Below are 27,291 nucleotides of genomic sequence, written 5' to 3' on the forward strand. Positions count from 1 at the left end.
GCTTAGCTTGTAGACCACATGACTGGTTTCACAGGTAGCTCTGCCTTTGATGAGATAGGTGATGCTAGTGGTCGGACTGGAGTAGATGGTGGTGGGAGACTGTATGAGACAGGTCTTGCATCTAGGTCTAGCACAGGGATGTGAGCCATGAGGTAAGGGATTGGTAGCTGGGTTGTATAACCTGCCCCTCCCACTGTGGTCTTCTGCCGTCCACCGAACCTACACAATATACTCGTCCATCCTTACACAACCACTGCTCCCAATCCCTTACCTCATGGCTCATACTCATGTAATAGATCTAGATGCAAGACCTGTCCCATACATCTTCCAACCACCACTTACTCCAGTCCGATCACTAACATCACCTATCCCTTCAAAGGCAGGGCTACCTGTGAAACCAGTCACGTTGTCTACAAGGTAATCTGCAACCACTGTGCTGCATTCTATGTAGGTATGACAACCAACAAGCTATCTGTTTGCATGAATTACTACCAACAAACTGTGTCAGAGAAACAAGTGGACCATCCTATTGCTGAACACACTGCCATACATGATATCCTTCATTTCAATGACTGCTTCACAGCCTGTGCCAAATGGATCCTTCCCACCAACAACAGCTTTTCTGAATTGCGCAGGTGGGAGCCTTACCTACAATACATCCTTCATTCCTGTAATCCTCTTGGCCTCAACCTCGTTAGTCACTGTCCTCACACATCCAGCCCCTTCCCTGTTCCCATTCCAGCACTACACAGCCAGCATTCCACCACCACACCCAGTCTTTTTATTTCTCTTCTTTTCTGCTATTTCCTGCCCCCCCCTCCCCACCTCTGTCTGACTTGCAGCACTTCACTGTCCATCACTCTTACCATACTATCCCTCTCCCTCCCCACCCCAGCCTCCTCCTTAGACCCACACAGTCGCCATTCCCATTATGCATTGGTGTGGTTTCAGTTGCCTGAGACTGCAGTCGTATGTGAGTTGCATTTGCATGAGTGTGAGTGTGAGTGTGTGTGTGTGTTTGTGTGTGTGTGTGTGTGTGTGTGTGTATCTAGTGTTGACTAAGGCCTTAGTGGCCAAAAGTTTTAATTGTGAGAGTCTTTTGGTTGTGTCTCTCTGCTACTCACAATCTCTGCTATATGGTGAGTAGCAACTTTCCTTCTCCTAATATTGTTACATTTCTTAATTTTGTAATATTTATGGTTAAAGAGCTCCTCTGCATGGTATATAGAGCACAACACACAGTATTCAGTACTGAATACATTAAAATTAAAAGATGTCTTCTCAAGCTTACTGTTGACTCTTGTGGCATGGGAACAACGAAATTATGGTAAGGTAGGCTGGTAAAAGAATGGACAGCTTAAAAATGTGTTGATAATTTTATGTTGCAACCATTATACCTGTCTGAAAGAAATTTAGATAAACAGTTGGTTTTATATCTTAGGCCAAGAAACAGAATTTTGATCACATGGGTTAAGCCAGCTGGACATTATCTGTCTCTGTCCTTGCTCATGAAACGTCCTTAAAATCCCAGAAAGAGAGAAAATAGGACCCCTGTTTATATAAAATAATTCTCTTATTGAATCACTTACATTGTAATATGAAGCAATATCGTTTTTTTTTTTTTTTTTGTCCAATATCCTGGGGACTACTAGTTTTTACAAATGTTTTCCCCCCTGACATTGTAATTTAAGTATAATATTTTCATTTCAGACATGGATCCAAACAGCTCAGGTCAACAAGGAGGAAACAACCTTGTCATTATTGACAATGACAATAAGGAAAACAGTCCACTTCTGCCAAAAGATATGCCTATCATTTTAGATTATGTAAGTATGTTGCATGCTTGTAATTTCCAATAAGTTGCAATGAAGTTTATTTGTGTGTAGCTTTACTGATTGAGTTGTGACAGCAAAAAAAAAATCTGTGTCTGACACAAGTGAAGTGGCATAGTAAGAAACAAGTAATTTACATTGGATGACATTTGTTATCCACCTTTGATCTATTGTTTTAACATTTTAGTTTGCATAGCTGTTATCATTAACAAATTATGCTAAAATGTCATTTACAAATTGAGAATGATGTTGCAGACATTGCTAAAAGTCAGGTACCTGAATAGCTATAAGGTTAACAGTGGGTATACACTGGTCACTGTTATTTGGTGTGGTGTGGTGAAATCTTGACTGTAGTTTTGTAATAGTGGAGCCTACATTGAAAATAAGGCTATAAATCAGAAATATGTAAATCTGTTACATTCACCAAATACCTGTGCATGTATGTGGACAAGTGATGGAAGTGTTAACTCCATTTTTAGGGTCACAGATTCTCAAAGATTCTAGGAACATCCCTAAAGATGAGTCATGAGTTACCATTAACCTTTGTTAATGTACAATATCAATGACATCCACAAAACAGATTGTTAGGAAATGCTGCATTCAATTCATGCAGAATTCCTACATATATCAAGTAACAATACTGCAGAACAATAAGAGTCCCTCTACAACTGGAAAATTTATATCTGCTGGATGTCACAAAACACAGTATAGAAACAAGTTTCTGTAGCAGCTGTATACAAATTGCAGTATAAAAGAAAAATGTTTTTTGTTTTTTATTTATCTTATAAAAGTTAAATAAATAACTTAACTTACAGCAAGCAAAAGGCATGTTTCTTTGAAGCTATTACAATACAGAAGTGCTATTTTGGGATAATTGTAGTAGTATACCTGAAAAACATCATATTCCGGACCCAAATTGTCATGGATAGTTCAACATGAATCTCTTGTAGGATACCTAAGGTCAAATGAAGTATTTCAAACAGAATGACTTCCTCCATACCAACCAGCATGGATTTAAAAATACTGTCATGCAAAGCCCAACCCACTCTTTCCTCACTTGATATCCTGGAAACCATCAACCAATGAAATCTGGTGGATGCAGTACCTCTTGACTTATAAAAGCATTTGACTTGGTACCACACCAACATTTATTAAACTTGCATGTAAAACTGTGCACTCTGCCAGATAAAAAAAGTGCCCTATGACCAAAATATCATTGAGTCACAACTGGAATTGGTCAGAGTAATAATTTGCATGGATATTAAATGGAATGATCACATGTACGTAAAACAGGTAGCAGGCTTTGTTTGATTAGCAGGATACTGCAAAACAAAGAGTTAGCAAGGGTAATTTCATTAATGACCTCGGAGTAAACCACATTGGTGCTACAATAGAATGCCAACGTTGTTGTTGTTGTTGTGGTCTTCAGTCCTGGGACTGGTTTGATGCAGCTCTCCAGTAAAGCTGCATGCCCTCGGGAAAAATTACGACCGTAGTTTCCCCTTGCTTTCAGCCGTTCGCAGTACCAGCACAGCAAGGCCGTTTTGGTTATTGTTACAAGGCTAGATCAGCCAATCATCCAGACTGTTGCCCTTGCAACTACTGAAAAGGCTGCTGCCCCTCTTCAGGAACCACACGTTTGTCTGGCCTCTCAACAGATACCCCTCTGTTGTGGTTGTACCTACAGTACGGCTATCTGTATCGCTGAGGCACGCAAGCCTCCCCACCAACGGCAAGGTCCATGGTTCATGGGGGAGGAGAATGCCTACAGAATACTGAAATAACTTTAATGAATATTTCTCTTCTGCTGGTAAATCTATCAGTGATGTGTTCAATAACCTCAAATATAACTTTAAGGGTAGTGCTTCTACATACAGTGTGTACCTCACTGCAACAACACCATTGAAATAAAAAGTATAGCAAAGGCATCATGAAATTCTAAGGCTGTGTGGTATGCTGGGCTAAATATGAACAGCCTAAAATTCTGCATTGGCATCGTGTCTGGACCCCTCTCCATTCCAATTAATAGTATCTTAACATCAGGAAATTTTCCTAACCTGTTGAAAATAGTGCTGCTGACACAAGTTTGCAAGAAATGAGTCAGAGTGAAAATAGAAAACTACAAACCAGTTTCTGTCTTTCCCGTCTTCTCAAAGATCATAGAAAAGGTCATATACAGTAAAATTGTCACATTTTAAAAAAAGCATAAACTAATCTTTGAGACTCAGAATGTTTTCATTGGAAACAAATCAACTGTGGTAGATGGTGCACAGTTTATTGATGAGGTAACATCTGCTATGGAAAAGAAGGATTATGTTATAGAAATAATCCTTGATCTTGAAAACCCATACAACTGTGTCAGTATAACAGTTCTCCTAGAACAGTTCGGGAACATAGGCATCAGAGGCATTAATCATTATCTAATAAAAACTTATCTAACTAAGAGAAAGCAGTTTGTGCTATTAAAAATGGCAAATGGTACAAACAGATCTGATATAAATTATGGGGTACATAATTCTATATGCTTGAGATACATCTGTTGTAAGCAAGCATAAATATTATGACAAATTAGAAATATTGTGCAGCTGTATCAAAAATGAAATAATTCAGTACTTCAGTGAAAGTCATCTTAGTGTCAGCACCAAGAAACAGCAGTAATCCCACAAAAGAGATCAATTTTGAAATTCAGTTGTGTACTGAAACTGACACTGCCATCGAAGAAAACTATGTAAGATTCCTGGGGTTAACAATACAAGATACACTTCAATGAGATATGCATGTTCACTCTCTGGCAAGCGAACTGGCTAAAATTGATACATTTGCAATAAATATGCTTATAAAATACTGCAATGATACACATGTACTAAACCTACCTCCTTGCCCTAGATTGCTAGAGCTGGGGTATTGACTGTTATAAATATGTATATTTTTAAATCAATCTTGTTGGCCTGAACACTTAATGTAAAATGTAAACTATGAGCTGCACAAATGCAACACCAGAAACAAAGATCGGTTTCATCCCACTAGAAGTGTACTTTGTCAAAGAAGCCCACTGTATGCAGGATTGAGGCTAGCCATTGCATTACTGAGATCAGTCACATCACTCCCCAGAGCAAAATTTAAAGCCAGACTATAAAGAATACTGATTGCCAACCCACACTACCAACTAGATGAGTATCTTTGTTTTGCATGTAATAAAGGAAATCTTATGTAAACTTTATGTCTGAGTAGTATCATTCAATACAAACATTTGATCATCCAGTTGAAACAATGAAAAGTCCGAGTTGGAATATCAACAATATTATGAAAAGAATAGATTGCTACTCACCATAAAGATGACACATTAAGTTGCAGACAGCCACAACAAAAAAAGTGTTACACTTTAAGATTTCAACTGAATCTTTATTCAGGAAAGAAATGCACATACATTCACAAAAGCAAGCACACTTGATGCACACAACTGCTTTCTCTGCTGCTCCAGCCAGAATTCATCTTCTTCTCTTAATTGTGTACACACTGGAAACTTTCTGTCATTTTACTGCCTATCTTGACCTTAGCTTTTGCATCACTGAAATGTATCTCTACTGTTCTCACCAATTTCTTATATTATGTCATAACTGTAAAAAGACACAGTCTATGGACACTATTGTAAACTTTCTTGAAATCTGTGAAGGGAAGATATAATTCTCTGCCATATTCATACGTTTTCTCACAAACCTGTTTCAAGACAAAGAATTGGTCCATAGTTCCAGTTATTTCTTTGTCAATGGTTTGATTCATTCTAGTAGACAGTTGGAGATCATCTTGTAGCAGATGCTGAATAGTGCAGTGTCCTTATGTTGTCACATACCAATTTATCTTCCTTTTTATGTGTGGGATATATCACAGCTAACTTCCTTTTCTCTGGTATTGACTGATCTGTCCAGACTGACACAATTAGCTTGTGGATTTTGGAGAAGAGGGCTCTGTCTGCAGCCTTGAGAAGTTCAGCAGCAAATCCAGCCTCTTCTGGACTCTTGCCATTCTTAAGGTTTTTAACCTGTTCCCTTATATCCACAATGATCAGTGAAGTATTTTCTGGATGCACTGTTATTGGGTAAGTAAACTTGAATAATTCAGTTGGTCCTTTGCAATGTAATAGATTCCTGAGATGTTCAACTATCTTCTTCCAGTGCTTTGATCCTCTGTTAGTATCCTTCCATTGGTGTCTTTCCTGAATTGGTGTTGGTGCTTTGAACCTCCCTTAAACCTCTTTGCTTTCCTACATAGTTCTTTACATCTATTTCCATCAAGTCTTGCTGAGTTTCCTCCGTTATGTTTCTTACAAATCTTCTCTTTGCTTTCCTCAGTGTGGCCTATTACTGCTGTTGTATTTCTTTGGACTTCGATTTTCCTTCTTCCTGCATACTACTTGTTACTTATAGTAAATTGGTGTGCTGTCTCTCTCAGATAGCTTCTTCACATCCCTCATCAAATCACCCTTGTTTACCCTTAATTTAATTTGGAATTACTTCTTGGGATTTTTTTTTGTAATTGCATCTGTGACCACCTTCCAATTCTGACCTATCTCTGTGTTTCCATGCTCGTCAATCTCCAATTCTTCAAAATGGTTGATCAGTTTGATCTTGAAAGTACCTCTTATATTATCTTTGTTCAGGCTTTCCTGAGCATATTGAGTGAAGTTTTGCATTCCTTTGCATGTCCAGCTGGGTCTCGAGACTGTTGTCATTAATATTCTGACAAGATAGTGGCCCACTCTACATCCAGCACCTCATGCTCTCTTGACATTTTGACTCCTCTTCTTTCATACATTCATTATAGTGTAACACTAGATGTGATAACTAAGATATGTTTATGAATTGAAAGTTGTTCATCGTTACAATTAAATTATGGTGTATCTCCAAGTTTACTTGATTAATTGTTATTGTATTACAAAATACAAATAAACATTTTATTTACAGGGTACAGGCCATATACCATCAAAAAAGGACCTGAAAACAGAGGCAAACAGAAAAAGAAAACAAAGTATTGATGAAGCAGATAATGATGAAAGCAATCGTGACTGGTGGACCAAGTATTTTGCCTCTGTGGAAGCCATGATAGAGGTATAAACTCTTCACTAATCTTATTTTAAGAGATAAATAAATCAATGAAAGACAGTGGCAATGGTGGTGTGTGTTTGTGTTTGTGTGTGTGTGTGTGTGTGTGTGTGTGTGTGTGAAATTAATTTCATATTATATTCAGGCGTCATTGAAACTTCTAACTTATTGTTGTTTCCCAGCATGTATTTCTGCTTTGCAAAGCCAGTTAATGTTATCTCTAAAACTGAGGTGATATATGAACTTGCCCTAACTTCCCCTTGTGAGACTTCTGCAAAATTCCAATTTTGACCACGTTTATTGACTATGCTATATTACTACTGCAAGCGTTAAAAAGATGATGCTGCACAATCACTTACAGCTATTTTGCCTGCAAAAGGCAAAACTCTGTGTTTAACTTTAGTCAAGCACACCTAGTGTCCACAAATCAGGCCTTCCTAGTTCTGCAGTTAGTAGGTAGGATTTACCTACCAATCACCACAGATAAACTTACTGAACTAAAGAGGCAAACTGTGCAACAGAAGAAAGTAAAATTGTATTAAGAATAAATTTACAAACAATTTATAATCATAGTTGGATGTGTGGCCTCCAAAAACAATGACAGCATGTCCATTATTACATCTAATTAACAGACAAAGAGTTGTTCTGTACTCCACAACTGAATTTGATGTTTAGATGTTACATGAATTACATGTTAAATTAGATTTTACCCATATATGGTTCAGGTGTGCACTACATATCAGAGGCTTGTACCATGGTAGCTGATTGTGCATGAGGTGCACACAGCTTTTTTTTATATTTGGCAATTCTTCATACCATCTAGATAACAATAGCTGTAGGAAACACAGAGGTATTGGTGTAAGATCCAAAGAAACACACTCCACAGCTAACAGTTTTGAAATCCTAATGGTTAACTGTCAAAGCATTCACAACAAAGCACCAGAGTTTTAAGCTTCCCTAAAAGGCAGTGAAGTTCAAATAATATATGTACACAAAGCTGGTTAAAACTGAAAGTTGATTATACTGAGATTTTTGGGAAAAATTTAAGCATACACCAAAAGGATACACTAATGGGAAATGGAGGTGGTGTATTTGTTGCAGTAGGCAACTAAATCAAATCCATCAAAATAGAAATTGAAGCTGCGTATGAGACTGTTTGAGCAAGACTCAGTATTGAGGGTCCGCATAAAATTATAACTGGATCTTCTATCGACCACCACTGTCACCTCTGCTTTGCAAAGCCTGTTAATATTATCTCTGAAACTGAGTTGATATATTAACTTGCCCTAACTTCCCTTTTTGAGCTTTAGAAAAATATCAGTTGGCCCATTCGAAAGTCTCTTAAGCATAATATCATACTATAATCATCAGAAGAGACTTCACCCATCAACAACCATTAGGGGTACGTTTTGTTGGTGGTAGACATGACAAGACACAATACTTGACCATGAGGCAGCAGTAGCAACAAAGAATACCAAAATACAAAGGTTAACTAAAACAAAAAGAAAGATCTGTATGTTCAGTAATGTAATGGATAAATAAAAAATCTGCTCACCAAGTGGTGGCAGAAGAAAATGTATATAAAGCTTAAATAAATGGCAAGCTTTTGGAGCTGGTGGCTCCATCTCCTAGCAGAAGGTTACGTGAAAATGGATAGGACTGGTGAGGTTTAGGAAAAGAAGGGAGTTCAAAAAAGTTGCCCAGAAAGCAGTTGAGGGAAGACTCAGTACATGGCCTGAGAAGAAAAGACTAGTTCAGTAAATTAGACAGAAAAGCAGTAGTGTCATAACTGAATGAGGAACTTGAAACTTTTAGCTCAACACAGAAACATGTAGAGGAACTATGGCTCAAATTCCAAAGACTAACAAATTGTCTGTTGGCTTCTGTCTTAGGTTCTTCAATCAGCATTTGTTTAATGATTTTTCTAATGTTTCACCTGCATGAGAGAGTGGTTGGCATTGTAAAAGCTTCACCCTCCATTGCTCATGGTTAACTGGAGCTGAGCTCACAGCTGCAGATGTACCTGGCACTCCAGGCCAAGCGTATGGCTATTACCACTGCATTTTTCTCATTGCTACCTGCAACAGTTGTTCACTGCAGCACAGCAACCAGAGATCCATTCCGCTTGAGGCTTCCTTCTTTCTTTTTGAAGCTGTTGTCACATTTGTGCATTTCTATAGCTTCTCTGAACAAGTGGATGTGATAACTCCTCTCTACAGTAAGAACTTCTGTGTCATCATATTTTACTAAGTGTTTACCGTATTTACTCGAATCTAAGCCACACTTTTTTTCCGGTTTTTGTAATCCAAAAAATCGCCTGCGGCTTAGAATCGAGTGCAAAGTAAGCGGAAGTTCTGAAAAATGTTGGTAGGTGGCGCCACAACTAACTTCTGCCGTCGAATATATGTAGCACTGCACAGGCATGCTTTGCAGGCACAAAGATAAATACTGGCGCCAAAACCTCCGCGTCAGTAAATAAATTTAAAAAAAAAGGGTGGAAGACGAGCCTTCTTCTCCGCCCTGAGTTTCGACCACTGCATTTTATACATTATCCAATGAAGTAAATAGAAATTCCGTATTGTTCATTTTCGAATGTAGCAGCATTTCAATGTACTACGAAAATTGGACTGGCAAGACTGTTTGGGATGTTGGTCAATATGACCAACTCTAGGTTCTGAATTTTTTCAACCTGTGAGAAGAAATGGTTGCTAATAGGAACTTTCATGAATTGTGAATCACATACAGTATTCTCTTCGCCATAAGAATAATACGAATATAAACATTTTGCCATGTATTCTTTCGTGTTTGCTGCTACCTCATTTAAATCCTGTCTGCTTAATAAACTACAAAACTAGGGTGAGACAACAGCAAACGTGGAAGAATATACATATCATGTCATGTTTATTTTCGTATTATTCTTATGCCTAATAGTGATACAGTCAGAAATGAAGCACGGCAATTGACTAGATTTTTAAATCTAAGATGACTCTAATTTCTGTGCAGAATTTAATGTACCAAAGAGGCGTCTGCAAAGATTTTCAAACGGAGAAAAGTTTTCGCTAAACTCTCGGTCAGAACGTCTTCTATCAAAAGCAGTCTATTATTTGGTTCTTGTTGATCATTATCAAAGAAAGCAGCAGTGTAAGTTACAACAAATAGCAGTCTCTTGCCATTGTTTTGCTAATGAAATGATTCCTCTCTTGTTTTAATTGTAAGCGGCGGTAGCGCGCACAAAAGCAAGCCATGCCACAAGCGGGGACAGGCCGTAAACACTCATTATCAGAATGCGTCAAACAATTCATGACACAGTACAGTAATGCATTTTCAGCTTAGAGTGACATAAACACCTATAACAAAGAGAACGGCACTTACCAGATCAAAGCAAAATAAGCAATCAATTCAAACCAGACGAAGCACGTGAAAAAGGAAAGGTACCCGTATAAATACGGACAGAGCGCGTGATGCATAGCAATGGCTACCTAGTAAAGCTTAACTGCTAAGCTTACAACTCGAACCTACTGTAGCTGTATCATCATTCATTCGACTTAAATTGTCTCTCGTATTACAATGGACCAACTTTGTTTCGATTTGGAGGTGCAGCGTAAAACTTTTCTCTCCCCTTGAATTTCGAGTCTCAAATTTCAGGTGCGGCTTAGATACGGGAATTTTTTTTTTTTCTTGATTTCGAGTCTCATTTTTCAGGTGCGGCTTAGATTCGAGTGCGGCTTAGATTCGAGTAAATACGGTACTCTTGCACAGGAAGTGCTCCACAACAGCTGATTGCTCCAACTGTCCCAACATGCAATGCCACTTATGTTCAGTGATCCTGGTGTTGATTGATTGTCCAGTTTTTTCAACAATTTTTTTTCCACATGTATATGATATACAGTATATTCCTGACTTTGCAGCCAGGTCCCATTCCTCCTTTGCCAATCTGAGACACTCTTTGAGCATCTCTGTCAGTTCATAAATGGTCTTTACACTGAATATTCACTACATACAGCCAACTATGTACATCACTCTGGAAATGTGTGGTAGAAAGGCTGCACCCAAATTTCTTTTTCTGATGTGTCATTCTACTGAGTGTTAGATTCTGTGACACTTGTTATGTAACTGGAGAAGTACCCATTGCTCCTCAGAACTGTTTCTATGTGTTGTATCTCATGCCTGGGGTGCTGTGGCTCACATATTCATCTTGTTCACATTATAAGGGTATTAATCTTGTCTCTTTTCTGACTCGGGTGGTGACTTCACACTTTGTACAGGTAATGGTCCATGTCTGTCAGTTTTAAACCCACAGTATGTTCCAGGTTCTCACCACTCCTCATGATCAGCACATCTAGAATAGGTAACTGCTGATCCTTTTATACCTCCAGGGTAAATTTTATGTTGGCATGGAGACTATTCACATTTCTTAAGAAGTCATAAAGCTGTTCCTCACTATGGTTGCACACAATGAAAGTACCATTGACACATCTGCACCACACCTTAGGTTTAAAAGATACCAAGTCCAGCACCTGTGCTTTGAAATGTTCCATGAAGAAGCTGGTCACTACTGGACTGAGTGGACTACCCATGACAATGCCTTCCTGCTGTTCACAGAAGTTGGCATTGCACATGAAATAGCTCATGGTGAGATATATGTAAAAGCCTGATGATGTATTGCAGGAAAATGGAACTGATATACTCCAGAGTATCACTGAGTGGCACTTTGCTAAACAAAGAAACAACATCGAAACTGACCAGAATGTCATTTAGTCAAAGTTTTACTTTTGTCAACTTCTCAATGAAATATCCTGAGTCCTTTATGTGTGTGTCAGTCTTTCCCATGTGCGGCTGGAGCAAAGAGGCCAATTGTTTTACCATTTCATACATCGATGAGCCTGGAGAACTAACAGTCAGTCTTAATGTAACATTATTTTTACAGATTTTTGGTAATCCCTACAAACAAGGTGTTCAGCCTTCAATGTTGCTCAGTGTCCTCTGTATCTATGCTAAGAGATCTGCTTCACTGGATCTATGCTTAGTTTTTGGTTCACAGAATGCAGAGGAGCGACACACTGGAACAAGAAATGTTGGTTACAGCCTTTTTGCCATACAGCCCCAGTGTGGCTGACATAATTGGCCATATATTGTGCAGTTACAGCAGAAAGACTATTTATCAACTGACAAAGAAGGTCAAAGACTGTCTCAAATCAGGAAAGGAGAAAATGGACCTACTTGCAGTATTGGGAATATACAGTATACCATGTACATGTGGAAAAGAGTATGTTGGAATGACTGCACAACAACCAACACTGGGATCACCCAGTGTTAGTGATGTTGTAGGATGGGACAGGTGGAGAAATTGGCTGTGGCAAAGAATATGCTTTGTGAGACCATCCACCTAGTAAAATTCACCAACACAGAAGTTCTCACTGTAGAACAGTGCTATCACACCCATTTCTTCAGGGAAGCAGTAGAAATACAAAAATATGACAATAGCTTCAACAAGAAAGCAGGAAGCCTCAAGGTGAATTAAACCTTGTTTCCCATGCTGGAGCAAATAACTGTTGCAGGTATAAAGGGAAGAACTGCAGCAGTAATGGCCACAGAAAGGCCCTTGGACATTGGCACACCAGGTACATATAGTCTGTAGCTGAGAGCTCTGATCCAGTTCACGACCAGCAATGGAAGGTGAAGGTTTGACAATGCCAGCTACCCATGCTGGGGGAAAAACACACACACACACACACACACATCAAACAAGCATCAGTCATACAATTGTAAAGTAACTTCCAGAGAAACCGAGACTACTGAAAAATGAATGTAAAACAAAGCATAGGGCTAAATGAAACATGCTTGGCTGTCAAGAGAGTGATGCATGAAGCCTCCAATGATTACCATAGCAGGGTTTATTAGTAGTGAGAATGCAGCAGTTTTATCTGGGATGGAGAATCATTGTCAAATGTAGAGGTAACCACGGGTGTACCCCAGGGAAGTGTTTTGGGTCCCTTCCTGTTGATGTTGTATACTAATGATCTCGCAGACAATATAATAGTAACCTCAAACTTTTTGTAGATTATGCAGTTATCTGTAATGATGTTCAATGTGAAAGGAACTGCACAAATATTCAGTCAGATCTTTATGAGATATCAAAGTGGTGCAAAGATTGAAAACTGGTTTCAAATCTTGAAAAATGTAAAATTGTGCCCTTCACAGAACAATAAAACATACTATCCTACGGCTATAATACCAGTGAGTCACAACTGGAATTGGTAAACTCGTACAAATACCTAGGTGTAGCACTTTGTAATTATTTGAAATGGAAGTATGACAGAGGCTTAGTCATGGGTAAAGAAGGTAGCAGTCTTCAGTTTACTAGTAGATTACTAAGGAAATGCAGTCAGGAGATTGCTTACAAATCAGTAGTGTGGTCCATCCTAGAATATTACTCAAGGGTGTGAGGCCTGTTACAGACAGGTCTGATGGGGGATATGGAAAATATATAAAGAAGGGTAGCATGGATAGTCATAAGTTTGTTTGGCCTGTTGCAAAGTGTCATAGACTTCAAAAGAACTGAACTAATATAATCTTGAAGATAGACATAAACTGTCATGAGAAAGCCTACTTCCAAAGTTTCAGGAACCACGTTTGTATGATAACTCTAGGAATGTGTTACAAACCCCTACATATCACTCCCATAGGGATCATGAGGACGAGATCAGACTAATTACAGCATGCACAGATGCATTTAAACGGTTATTCTTGCTGTGCTTCATACATAATTATAATGGAAGAAAACCGTAATAACTGGTACGACGGGTGTGCCCTGTGCACGCACTCCACAGTGTTTTGCAGAGTGTGGGTGTTAATGTACAGTATAAATTCTGCCTCAGCCCATATCAAAATACAGGACATTGTCTGGCAAGTTCATTTCCGCTTTGTCTTAACTGTGGTATCTCAAGAACATAATTTTTACCTGGGGAAAAGTAAGAAAGAAGATCAATAAAATAATGAAAATGTAATGTTAGTGGTGAAACACAAGCTGGTAAAACTTTGGTATCAAAGAAAGAAGGATACTCAAAAGTAAAATAGTAAAGAGAAAGACAAAGCACCATTATTGAAGCATGAACAAGCAACTGAAAGAAATGATGAATCCTAAAAGATCACATTTGATATTATTAGACAATGATGCAATTATAGCATAACAAAGTAGTTGCTGTATTGTAGCAAATATTCTGCAAAACAATCAAATTTTGCCATCAAGAGTATTCATTTGAAGTCAGATGTCTACATTCTGTGATATGCTTAAGAATGCCTTTATTTCATGGTAAGTTACATGCTAATGTGTTCATTACATAGCTCACAACATCAGTGTTTATTGGAATGCCAACCAATTTTGATTAACATGATTTTTCAGTTTCTCATGGCATATTAATTAAATGAACAGTCTGTAGGTGTACTGGTATGCAGTGGACACCATATTTCGGCAGTCAGATATGTCATCATTATCAGGTGCGCTGACAAGTTGACCTCCTGGGGACACATGGTTTGACTTCCACATATTTTCTTTCTAACAGAGAATACTGTGAACAGAAGGAGAGTGTTCCAACGGGTAGCCCACTCTAGCCTGTGGTTGCCTGTCTCTATATGGAGCATATTGAGGAAGGAACCCTAAAGTCATACAAATGGAAACCTGTTGTTTTCTATTATGTGGATGACACATTCATCATCTGGCTCCATAGCAGTCTCTATGGAGACTGAGACAGAGGGAAGACCATTTCTGAATGTCACGTTCAAGAGAAGAACAGATGGCACCCTGAGCCATTGTGTATACCAGGAAGCAATGCACACTGACCAGTATCCACTTCGATCCTGCACAGCGAAGTGGGATGCTCAAAATGCTAATAGACAGGGCACAAGTCTTTGCAGATTCAGAGATTCTCACCCAGTAACTGGAACGTCTCAGAACTGTATTCTGAAAAAACGATTAATCAGAGTGGCAGATCAGGCACTGTCTGTGCCCTGTCACTGCAGTGCAACCTGAGGAGGTAGAAGAAGTTATGGAGAAAGAGGCAGCCACAGCCTTTTTACAATACAGTGGTGTGCTTTGGAGAAAAATTTGGCACATCCTGAAAAAGCACTGGGTACAAACTTTTTTCTGTATGCCCAGTAAATCATGGGCATTATTGGAGAATATCTAAGCTGACCTTGGATTATTGAAGGCCTGAATATACCAGATTCATGCCATTAGGGGAAGATTTATATTGGACAAACATTGCTGCTGAGAACACCAATGGCACAGTTGACTAATATATTCTAACAAGTCAGCAGTCACAGAGCACTGTTTATCCAAGACTCTTGCAATGGAATATTAATGCACTGGGATTTTAGCACAAATGTTAAAATTCTAGAACAGCATTGCTTGAAAAGTCATCAAAATACACGCCAGCGATTCTCTTATCAACTAGGACTGCTGCTGTCTCAGAAAGGCTTGGGAACCAACACTGTGTCTGATGAAAAATACATCAGTAAACACAACAAACTGGTGGACAGGACAGACAGAGTGCCTACATCCATGCTGACACATTGAGTAGATGCATTCACCAACACAATTGCATCTTTGACCATCGACACACAGGTACATTCACCAACACAATTGCATCTTTGACTATCGACACTTGCACTATGGCACAAGCCACGTGCGGGGCATCCTACAGAAGAAAGAAATTTGTCAGCCGTGCGTCCCTAGAAGGTCAATTCATCAGCACACTGGATGATGGTGACATGTCTGATCACCAGAATATTGTATTCACTGGACACTATGTACTGACAGTACACCCATGGACTATTCAATTTTGGCTAAGCTTCAAAAGTTTATTACTGATGGAATCATGGCCACAATTAAATTCTGTAAACCAATTGTAAATAGTCCATTCTGGACATAATTGATTACCAAAAGTTTACCAAAGTGGCAGGAGGCATTATTGTTGAGTTTGACCTTTACAAAAATTATGAAAAACTATCCAATTAAAATCTTCTTGTGGAATTTCCGTTTTTTCGTATACTTTTTTTTTTAAACACTCTCTGTAAACAAATAACCTGGCCAATTTTTGGGCTGCTATTGCTTAAACAATAACAAATGTTCAAGTTGAAAGCAGTAGTAAAGTCACATCTCAGTAGTGCCTTCTAGTAGTTCTGTGTAAAACCTTAAAATGCGATGTTTGGAATTATCTATTTATTTTCGTCACTGTTCTTGCATTTGTTCATGCTGTTGAAATGAATGGACAGATATGTACAGTTTCTTTGACTTAAATGTTATGATCCAATTACTGTCAATGTATTTAAAAATATTGATTTGTTACAATAAACTATTCAGGATGGTAATTAATTTTTTTAACCATCAGTATTTGTTGTATTTTTTGTAGATAGTGTATACCCATTGAATCAGATGCTACTTTATATTATTTTTAACTTTAAATCTGTAATTTGTATGTTGATTATCAGTTATTGTTTATATCAACAATTACGATGTTGTAAATAATCTGTCCAGGAAAGTAAAGAACATCGTAAAGAGGTTGCACAGATGCACAGTCAGCAAAATGGATCTTTGCCAATATACTTTGAGGAAAATAGTGGGTTTCAGCCATCTAATAGAGATATTTCATGGACTGGCAGTGATAGAAGCACTGAAAAAAAGAAACACACATTGAAAGGAACATCAACAGCTGCAAAATTTGTGGCTCGTCTCAGCCCTAAAAGTATGAGAAGGAGAAGTGAGCTTCAAACTGCAATAATGAAGGCAAGAAATATATTTTTTTATCACCAGCCCATGTAATTGTTTTTTCATGTCTGATTAAAAATAGCCCATAATATCAAATATTTATTTTGCAAACTCAAGCTGTAACAATATTTTTCAATACAGATAACCATAAATATTGCGAGGCCATTGCAAGGTCTTCACTCTGTTATTTACTTTTCAGTGTATTTATTCTTTAATGATAATTATGATTAACAGTAACAATGTAAGATAAATAACACAAGTGTAATTCAAAACATTACTATCAAACAATGGAAAATCCAGGATGGAATGTAACAATACCAGAGAAGGAAAGTTCCTACTCACCATATAGCAGAGATGCTGAGTCACGATAGGCACAATAAAAAGATTCACACAATTAAAGCATTCGGCAATTAAGGCCTTTGTCAGCAGTAGACACACACACACACACACACAAATGTATATATGCACACAAACCTGTGATGGTGCTACATATGTTGTAACAACAGCTTTTATTGATTTTTCTTGGCAGATCTATCCAAATGAACTTGAAATGCAGCCAGAGTACAATGGTTTTAAAGAATGGCTTCTCACATTTGACCTGTACAGAGGAAAAAAAACTGGTGATGACACAGAAGATGAAAGCCGCGTTGTTGGAACATTCAAAGTAAGAACCATCAATACTAAAATTTAAGAATTATATAACAGAAAAAGAAAACATTGTAAATAGTTAAAATTAGCAGCAGGTAGATAATAAAATAAGACTTTAGTCACTGTGAATGAAAAAAACATGTAACTGTACATTTAAGATCTTAACTTTAAAAACTTGGAAAAAAATGTGTACTGTAATTGTAGTCTGACCTGTTTCTCTATGGACATCCTGTGTAGCTCTAACTCTTAACTCTCTCCAGTGTCTAATCAGTGTCTCAGGATTCATGACTGGTTTTGTAATAGTTATTGATAATATAACTCAGTGAAGGCTTTCACAGCTGATACTTCTGTTAAAAATTCTGGTCAAAAGAGCATGGCCAGTGCACAAAGTTATTTGCTGACTTTTCATCTCTATTTGCAGAGGACATCTTCAAAGATGAAACACTGGTAGCTTCAATTATTGTTGTTTCATCTTGGAAGATGTCTTAGCTGGGAAGTTTTATTGAAAAATGGTTGATATTAATTGAGAGGAATGAAACTAAGAATAAGTCTATTATTTTACAGGGAGCTATCAAAGTTTATAAGTGGCCATTGCCAAAAGACATTGAAGATCATACAATAATGGGGTTTGATCCACAGTATGGATTTTTCCAAGGTCTTCCATCAAATGACCCAATACATGTACTTGTCCGTGTTTACATTGTGAAAGCTACAGATCTTCATCCAATGGACCTAAATGGGAAAGCAGATCCATACATTGTTCTTCAGCTTGGGAATAAGAGAATCAGTGATAAGGAAAACTACATATCCAAACAGCTGAACCCTGTTTTTGGGAAGTAAGTATCAATCACAGTAAAACTTTTTTTGATGATTGTTTGTGCTCAGTTACCCAACAAGTGTGTTTCTATAATTAATACATTATTGATGAATGAAGCAGGAAATAGTTAACTGCTAAAATGTAAAAACAATGAAATAAAATAATGTTTCTCCCAGTAATAACAATTACCTTTGTAGTTTCATACTAATTATTTTTAATTCTTCTGGAAACATTACTATATTAGCTTGGTAATTATCAATGTACAACAGTACAGCTAGTATTTTGATGATTCTGTTGCAGCACAACTTTTAATTACTGATAACTCAGAAATATAGCATTGTATTTAGCTCAGTTTCAGTGCTGTTTTTTTGTACCTGTATATGAGAACTTGAAGTAGTATTATAGTCTTCAACTTTTATAGTCCTGTCTTCCTCAGTTGCGTCTTTGACAGTCGGCAACAGAAACCAAAACATTGCTTTAAAACAAGCGTTCAGTGCATAGTGTTGTGGAATGGGGAAAAAAACTGCAAATTGGTGTTCATAAGAAGAAGATCAACACCAAAAATGCAACAGGAGCGTAATATGTAGGAAATTGTCCACGCAACCTGCCACTGATGATGCCTTGCAGAAAATAAAGGCGAAACGCGTATGGCACTAAAATGGTGTTTTATTCAGTTGCTGTCAGACGGTCCATAAGTAAAAATTATTAATATACCGTAGTATTATAGAGATGCACTACTATGCATTCATTCCCATTACCTATCTGCTCTAGTAGACAATCTCATGCTGCAGCAGACAATGCATTGCCCAGCAACAAATGCAACATGAACTGTATGCATTTGAGGACAAGAGTTTCCTTGCCACATGCCTCTTCGCTGCAGTGCATGTGTGGTTTTTGCTAACATGTGATACAGGAAGCATCCCCAACTCCCAACACTTCCTGCAACAACACCAAGCTGTCAAAATGACAAATGCAGTAACATAGTGTGTCTTTTGTGTTGAATTTATGTACAAGTTATTTCATTATCAGAACTGAACAGCTTGCCATAGTGCTATCAGATAGGCACAGGACCCAGGAAGGCATCAGTGGTGAGTTGTTTTTGTGTTTCTATAAAGTGAATAGCGTTGCAGGATTCCATGACATCTACGGAGAAGTAGTAGGCAAGATTGATACCATACTTCAAGAAAACATTGTTCAGCTCCCGGCTTGTGTTCTCATGTCCTGAGTGTAGAGTATCCACTTCACGCAACCAGTTAAATTATAGCAAGTGTGACAAGATCCAACATCTTCTTGTGAACTATGTACAAAGCACTGTGGCACCACAGGTGTGGCCTACAAAGACTGAAATCCCCAACAGTGTTAGATTAGCTTCATCCATGAACCACAAGAACATTTATTTGCATTTTGCATTTGCATTAGTCACCATGCTAGATTAGCTAGGTACCTCAAGTTTATTTATTGTGTATTGTATTTTGCTTTTATCACTATTTTAGATTAGCTCACCCACTGTGCCTCAAGTTTATTTGTACTGCAATTGTATTTTGTTTTAATCACCATGTTAGATTAGATACACTTACAGTACCACCACGTTCATTTACTTTTATTTGCCTATTTCCTTGATCACAGTGTTAGATTAGTCCCATTCACCATACTTCAAGAACATTAACAATTTTTTCTGACATTGTCCTAAGAAAAAAAATGGATAAATTGATTCCCCAAACATGGAAGTGGGTACCCCTTGTGCGTACTTGTAATACTTTCATAAGTGATGGGGACTTGGTTGAGAGTTTTTGGTCATAGGCATTTTTGTGGCAACTTGCCTCTGTAAATGCATTCAGAAATTAACTATGCATGTTAACATTCTAATAAACTGTGTAGTATTTGGACCTCTTTTGTTGCATTATACCTCCATTTTACCCTCCATATGTAGCAAACCCATGATATCCACATGTTTTCTTCAGTGAGGAGCACCATTCCCACATTGGTGATGCCAGCCAAACATCCCCCCTCCCCTCCAGGCCTAGTTCCACACCGCAATGCAACTGGCCACCCCAAGTGGCTGCTGATGTCTCATTCCTCACCCACTTAGAGGCAGGAGAATACGTCCTGGAGGTACCAGGAGGTACTCATAACAGGCTGCATGTGTGCACACTGAGTGACTGCCAATGAAACGTTCCCCCAGCCACTGGAGTAGTGCTCACCACACTAGGCTGCATGCATAGTGGAGTGCACTACTCTATCATTCCAGTGCTAATGTAGTGAGTGAAGTGCCATCTCACAGTTGAGTTTGTCCAGGCTTACCACTATGTTCAGTTTTGCCCAGGCCAGTAACCCTCATCTATGAGCCCTTGTGATCTATAATTGCATATGGTCAGGTTCCACACTTGTCTCAAACACTACACGCCACTTGCAAGGACTGTCACCTCCATGGTGCACACCCCCTCTCTCATTCCCCAGCTGGCCTGTGCCGCCGCCGCCCACTAGCTCCCTTTCAACTCCCGTGACTACTGGCTGCAGTTCATTTCTATGGAGGCAATATTCCCAGGCTTCTTCATTAGCAGCAACTCTACACAATACGCCTTAACAGCTATGTAGTTTGAGTCTTTGGTTGCTGCAGAACCATGTGACATCATCTTGAGCCTGCCACAGTCAGTCAGATTTGGTACCCTGAAAGAGCAGCTGACACTGCAGCTGGTCACAATGCAAATTCAGCCCACATGTGCACTATTTTCATCAGTGGAATGTGGTGATATGTGGCCCTTGCAGCTCCTCCAGCACCTCTGCACACTTACTGAGTTTACAGTCATTCCTCGTATGCTACTGCTTATGAACTGGTTCATGCATCTGTCTGCCACAGTCTGCCCAGTGTTAGCCATGCACAACTATACGAACATACATTGGTATGACCTCTGTTACGGTGGACAGCGTCTTCGAGTACCTAAACCCACACACAGTATCCCACATGTACAGTCCATATCAGCACCCATGCGCTCCCTATCCCATGAACCCTGCTGACCTCCTCATTGAATTTCCTCTCCTCACTCTCCCTTTCAGGAGCCGCTGGGAGCTACACCGTGATATGTTGCACTACATCATAATTATGCCAAGCCCTCCAGTTTTTTTATGCCTCCTCTGCCTACCACCGGGTAAGTGAAGAGCCATACATGTTGAAATAAAGGAAGCGATCACTAACTGTGAGCACCACCCCTCAAAAAGCCCATGAGCCTCTGCCCTACAACATGTCCCAAGAAAAGAAGGCAGTTGGTACCCAAGCAGTGACTTTCAGGCCTTCAAATTCAAGATGATTTCCAACCACTAGCCAGTGCCCCTCTTGCACAGCCACAGTGATAATGTGCCTGATGCAACAATCTTCAGCAAGATGGTCTGCACAGAAACATTTACTCAGATTCTTATTGTCCCAGAGGACATGGAGAAGATGGGAATAATCACCCCCTTCAGTCCTTTCAGAATATCAGTAGCTGCTCAAACAATTTTACGGGCAGCATACTCAACCCCTGTCATTCCATGGCTGAGTTGCACTTGCAGTTTAGTAAAAACATAGTTCTGACCTTTTCTTTCAACACCAACAAAATTGCAATTAGTATTATTAGCACACAGCCCAACAACTTTTTCTTGTAGACCATTTTCTCTGAGGCAATCTGTTAAATAGTCATTCATATTTGTCAATGTTTTTCCAGGCAATGATTTTAATTACAATATTCTTACCTTTACACAAGTTCTGTAATAAAGAAACTAACCTGGAGAAGAAAACTCTTAATCTCTTTGTGGTTAGATGCATCAGTTAGAAGTGAAATAAAAGTCACCTTTCCTGAGTCTCATTCGAACATGGATAAAAGCTTGAGGAGCTAACACATTCATAATTATGGCCTTGGTTTTTGTATGTACACATGCAAGATGTTACTTGAAGAATCTTGATGTACAGTCATAGACCTAAAGCTATGATTGTGCTGGACTGTGTAAGGACCAATCAAATGAAAACAAGACAGATGGAAAAAAAGTAAGTAAGCTGTTTATTACTTCAAAAGTAATCCCACTGTGATACAAGACAGGCAATGGTTACTTAGAAAAATGTTTGTAGTTGCCTACAGAACAACAATTGTATCCCAGCATGCAGCTCTTTGTATGAAGCAAATTGACAGTCAAAAATTTCTTCCTTCAGAGTTCGAAAAAAAAAAAATACTAGATAAATAAAAATTTTAAAAAAGAAATCTCTTAAGGAGACACCAGGACTGTATGTTACTTCCCAGCAACACTTCTGCAGTGTACTCAAAACACTCTTTGCAATATGTGGCAGTTTTAGAAATGACATCAGCCTCTGTATTCTATGATGTCACACTGCTGAGGGCTGGATCTACTGCACAGTACTTGACCTTGTTGAGTATGCACAGTGCTTGACCTTGCTGGGTATATAATGGGTTGAAACTTCCTGGTAGATTTAAACTGTGTGCCAGACCAAGACTCGAACTCAGAACCTTTGCCTTTCACGGGCAAGTGCTCTACCATCTGAGCTACCCAGGCATGTCTCATGCCCCATCCTCACAGTTTCACTTCTGCCAGTACCTCGTCTCCTACATTCCAAATTTCACAGAAGTTCTCCTCCACACCTTGCAGAACTAGCACTCCTGGAAGAAAGGATATTGTGGATACATGGCTTAGCCACAGCCTGAGGGTGATTCCAGAATGAGATCTTCACTCTGCAGCAGAGTGTGCACTGATATGAAACATCCTGGCAGATCAAAACTGTGTGCTGGACTGAGACTCAAACTCAGGTACCTTTGCCTTTCGCAGGCAAGTGCTCTGCTATCTGAGCTACCCAAGCACTACTTATGAATCTCCCTCACACCTTTACTTCTGCCAGTACCTTATCTCTTACCTTCCAGACTTCACAGAAGCTCTGCTGTGAACCATGCGGAACTAGCGCTCCTGGAAAAAAAGATATTGCGGAGACATGGCTTAGCCACAGTCTGTGGGAAGGAGACGAGGTACTGGCAGAAGTAAAGCTGTGAAGGCAGGGCATAAATTGTGCTTGGGTAGCTCAGATGGTAGAGCACTTGCCGAAAAAGTCAAAGGTCCTGAATTCGAGTCTCGGTCTGGCACACAGTTTTAATCTGCCAGGAAGTTTCATATCAGTGCACAGTGTGCTGCAGAGTGAAAATTTCATGCTAGATACCATGGTTTCTTGTGTGTGTGTGTGTGTGTGTGTGTGTGTGTGTGTGTGTGTTCTTTTTAAGCTGTGATTGTTTAGCACATAAACATACTCTGCTGCACATTGTACACAGTGACAAAACTCAGTTACTTTCAGTGGTAGTCAGACACAAAATACACAGCTCACTTACCTGTAATTTCATTACAATCCTTCAAGAGGATGTAGGTACTGAGAAAAATGTCAATATCGTGTTATCAGCATCATCAGAATTACTGACTCATTAAATTACAGTACTCTTGTATTTATAATCAACTCATATTAGTGTGCTTACAACAGAATTTTAAAGCTGTGTGAAGTACATTAGAGTTTTAACATTTTACACATTATTAAATGATGACTTAATTTTCATTAGTAATACATTAATGTTTTGTGTTTTCAGATGTTTTGAATTTGAAGCAACTTTTCCCCAAGACTCAATGCTGACAATTCAGATATTTGATTGGGACCTGGTTGGCTCAGATGATTTAATTGGAGAGACAAGGGTTGACCTAGAAAACAGATTTTATAGCAGACATAGAGCAACATGTGGCATTGCTCAAAAATATGAGGAGTAAGTAATTTTCATATTCACTTAGATTCTGATATACTCTATCGATCAAAAGTGTCTGGACACCTGTTAGTAGATATTAATATGGTGTGTGTCCACACTTCACCTTCACAATGACTCAAACTCAGCTGGGAACATGTACAATTGAGTGTTTGAATATCTGTGGAGTAATGGCAGCCCATCTGACCTCAGAAACCAGAGAAGGTAATGGTGTTGAACCCTGGGATATGGATTGAAGTTGACATTCCAGCTCATTTCAGAAGTGTTTGACTGCTTTCCAGCCTGAACACTGGGAAGGCTAGTCCATTTTGGGAATTTTATTGTGTACAAATCATTACCTCACAGATGATGATTTATGACAGGGTGCAGTGTCAAGCTGTCACAGACAGTTTATTGTCTCCTAACTGCTCCTCTACTGCACTTGGTACACAATGCTGTAAAATATCTTCAGATCCTTCCACATTTAGAATGTCCTTAAATACAGTAAGGGGACCACACCTAACCATCGGAAATATCCCAATACTGTAACAACACCCTCTACATACTTCTCTGTTGGCATTACACGTGATGGTAGGTAATGTTCTCAAGGCACCTTTCAGTTCAGTTGCCACAGCATATAGTGTTATTCATGACTCCAAATCACTGGATTCCAGTAATCCACTGTCCAGTGGCATTGTTCTTTGCCCCACTTCAAGCATACCTTAGTGCTGACTACAGAACTGTGTGTCTTACAAGGAACTGCTCGACCATTGTATATAATTGTTTTTAACACACAGACATTGTACTAACTGAACTGCTGGTAGAACTTTGGAACTCAAGAGTGTTCCTTCTGCAAATTTCTTGCAAATTTTTTTACAACTGCCCCCTGAAATGTTCGATGATCCCTGTCTGTAAGGACAAGGTCTTCCTTGTCTTGGCTTAGCTGTGGTTGTTCTGTCTTGTTTCCACTTTACAATTAGTCCACCAAGAGTCTGGTGATTTTCTCTGTACACAACATTGATATTAGTACGTGGATCTCGTTTATCTATACACAAGTTCTACTAACCTCAGATAGTCGCCAATTTGTCTGGGTTCCCTGAGCATGCAGAAATCTTATTAATTGTTGCATTTTCCTTGGAGAAGCTGGAAATCTTTATGAATACCAACAATTATTTTAAGTATTAATGCTATTCAAATAAAATCTATCACTTTTGGATTTTAATTATTCTTGTATATTTTTTTGAAGTATATGTTTCTTAATTTTTGTTCAGTATTGTGAAAAAAATAGTTTCTACTCACATTATAGAGGACATGCTGAGTTACAGATAGGTACAAGAAAAAGGCTGTCAGAAAATGAGGTTTCAGCCAACAAAGCATTCATTGGAGCTAAAATGTACACACACATGACTGCAATCTCTTATCTGCTGAGGCCTCAGTAGCCAGTGACTGCAGTCATTTGTGTGTGAGTTTCATGTGTGTGTGTGTATGTTGTATTCCTGTTGAAGTCCCTGTTCTGTTGGAACTTCCTGGCAGATTAAAACTTTGTGCCAGACAGAGATTTGAACTCAGGACCTTTGCCTTTCGTAGGCAAGTGCTCTACTGACTGAGCTGCCCAAGCATGAGTCACAACCCATCCTCACAGCTTCAATTCTGCAATGTACCATGTCTCCTACCTTCCACACTTCACAGAAGCTCTTCTGTGAACCTTGCAGAACTAGCACCCGGCTTCAATTCCCGGCACTGCCAGGGGGATGATGGGTGCACTCAGCCTCGTGAGGCCAACTGAGGACTAATTAGTAGTGGCTCTAAGGTCAAGAAACCCAACAGTGATCAGGAGAGCAGTATGCTGACCACATGCCCCTCCATACTGCATCTGATGACTACTTTCAGAGGATGATATGGTGGTCAGTTGGGCATGATTGGCCAAGACATAGAACTTTACCTTTACTTTACCATAACTGCCTAAATGATGATGTCATTATTTCATTTTAATCTTTTTTTAAGGAAATAGGAAATATAAACATAGTATTTGTGAACTAGATTAGTGTATTCCTGTATTTACATATGTTGTTTTTGTTACTAGCTAATGAATATGGTTTTTCTCATAATAGGTATGGTTACAATCAGTGGAGGGATCCAATGAAACCAACACAAATATTAGCCAAACTGTGTAAAGATGGCAAAATTGATAGTCCTTCATACAGTCCAGGAAAAGTCAAGGTGGGACGCCAAGTTTTCTGCCTTCAGTCTGAAGATCCAGATGTTAATATGAGCACAAGAGGTAAACAAAATATTTTTTGTTACTATAGGCTATCCGTCTTGAGCTGACTGCAATCTAATTAAAAGGAATTACATCAGACATGTTTCATTTTTATTTAGAAAGTATCTTCCGTGATTATTCTGTAAGTTGGGTACATCCTTTTGTACTTGTTTGTTTTAGGCTGAAAACAGCATTTTCTTTATAAAGTTAGTCTACAAGTTACTTATGATGTTTCCTTACATATTCTGCTCCTTCCCTCCTTGCTAAAAGCAGTTGATGTTGAAAGGCTTCATATCACATTTGCACATTGCAGTTTTTGGCATTCTGCAGTATTCCCTGCACTGCATTATTTCCCTTCACTTTCTTAAACTATTTCTCATTCCATGTTTATGTCTGTTTGTTTGTAATGTAATTTTTTTGTAATGAATGTGATGGATTGTTTCCTCTTCATTTTTAGTAGAACAATGCAGCTCTGTTATTATTTGAAATTATATTAGGGGGAGCACACTTCATTACATTGCTCCAAGAAATTTTATAATGTTACTACAATATCTTTTTTACTGTATTTAAGAGATTTCTTCCTTTAGCTATGTACATGATAATGTTATCAAGGTTTTACTGTTACTGCATACAATGGAAATATTAAACTTTAATAATAGTCAGTACCAACCAAGAAAAAATATCATAATACTGTCAAAAAACTTGAGAAGTGAAAATACATTAACAATCCTCTGTAGTCAAAAGTTGATTGAACATGAAATAAGGAGATTAAAATAATTATGAAGGAAACTATCCACCATGCACAAACTATTCTGAAAACATAGCTCATATGATTTTTATGTGTTTTAAATAATAATCTGCATTCAACTATTGTAATGACAATATAAATAACCAATTAGTCAATGAGCCAAGCAGAACAGTTCACGGCGGAATATTAATCAGAACAGCAAGAGAAATTATTTGGAAATTATTCCAGATCGAAAAGCAACATCCAAGCATGACTTAACCACGTAACATATATTTTGCAATCACAGTTCCATACAGGCAAGAAGTGCTGGAAAACACAAATTCATTACCTATCCCATTAAACACATAGTAAACAATCATAGCATTGTG

The 27,291-nt window shown here is 38.6% G+C and overlaps 1 protein-coding gene across 1 annotated transcript in view; it reads left to right on the forward strand.

Annotated features, from left to right (window-relative positions):
• Window positions 1-27,291, forward strand: part of LOC126161969 (otoferlin-like) — a 994,328-nt gene that overhangs the window by 879,568 nt on the left and 87,469 nt on the right. The window contains exons 24-30 of the mRNA XM_049918162.1: window positions 1,711-1,826; window positions 6,794-6,937; window positions 16,467-16,715; window positions 17,227-17,361; window positions 17,910-18,181; window positions 23,769-23,939; window positions 26,027-26,196. Of these exons, the coding sequence (XP_049774119.1) occupies window positions 1,711-1,826; window positions 6,794-6,937; window positions 16,467-16,715; window positions 17,227-17,361; window positions 17,910-18,181; window positions 23,769-23,939; window positions 26,027-26,196 (1,257 nt within the window). The remainder of the gene's footprint in view (window positions 1-1,710; window positions 1,827-6,793; window positions 6,938-16,466; window positions 16,716-17,226; window positions 17,362-17,909; window positions 18,182-23,768; window positions 23,940-26,026; window positions 26,197-27,291) is intronic.

This window comes from Schistocerca cancellata, chromosome 1 (genome assembly GCF_023864275.1).
Source record: "Schistocerca cancellata isolate TAMUIC-IGC-003103 chromosome 1, iqSchCanc2.1, whole genome shotgun sequence".
NCBI classification, from domain to species: domain Eukaryota; kingdom Metazoa; phylum Arthropoda; class Insecta; order Orthoptera; family Acrididae; genus Schistocerca; species Schistocerca cancellata.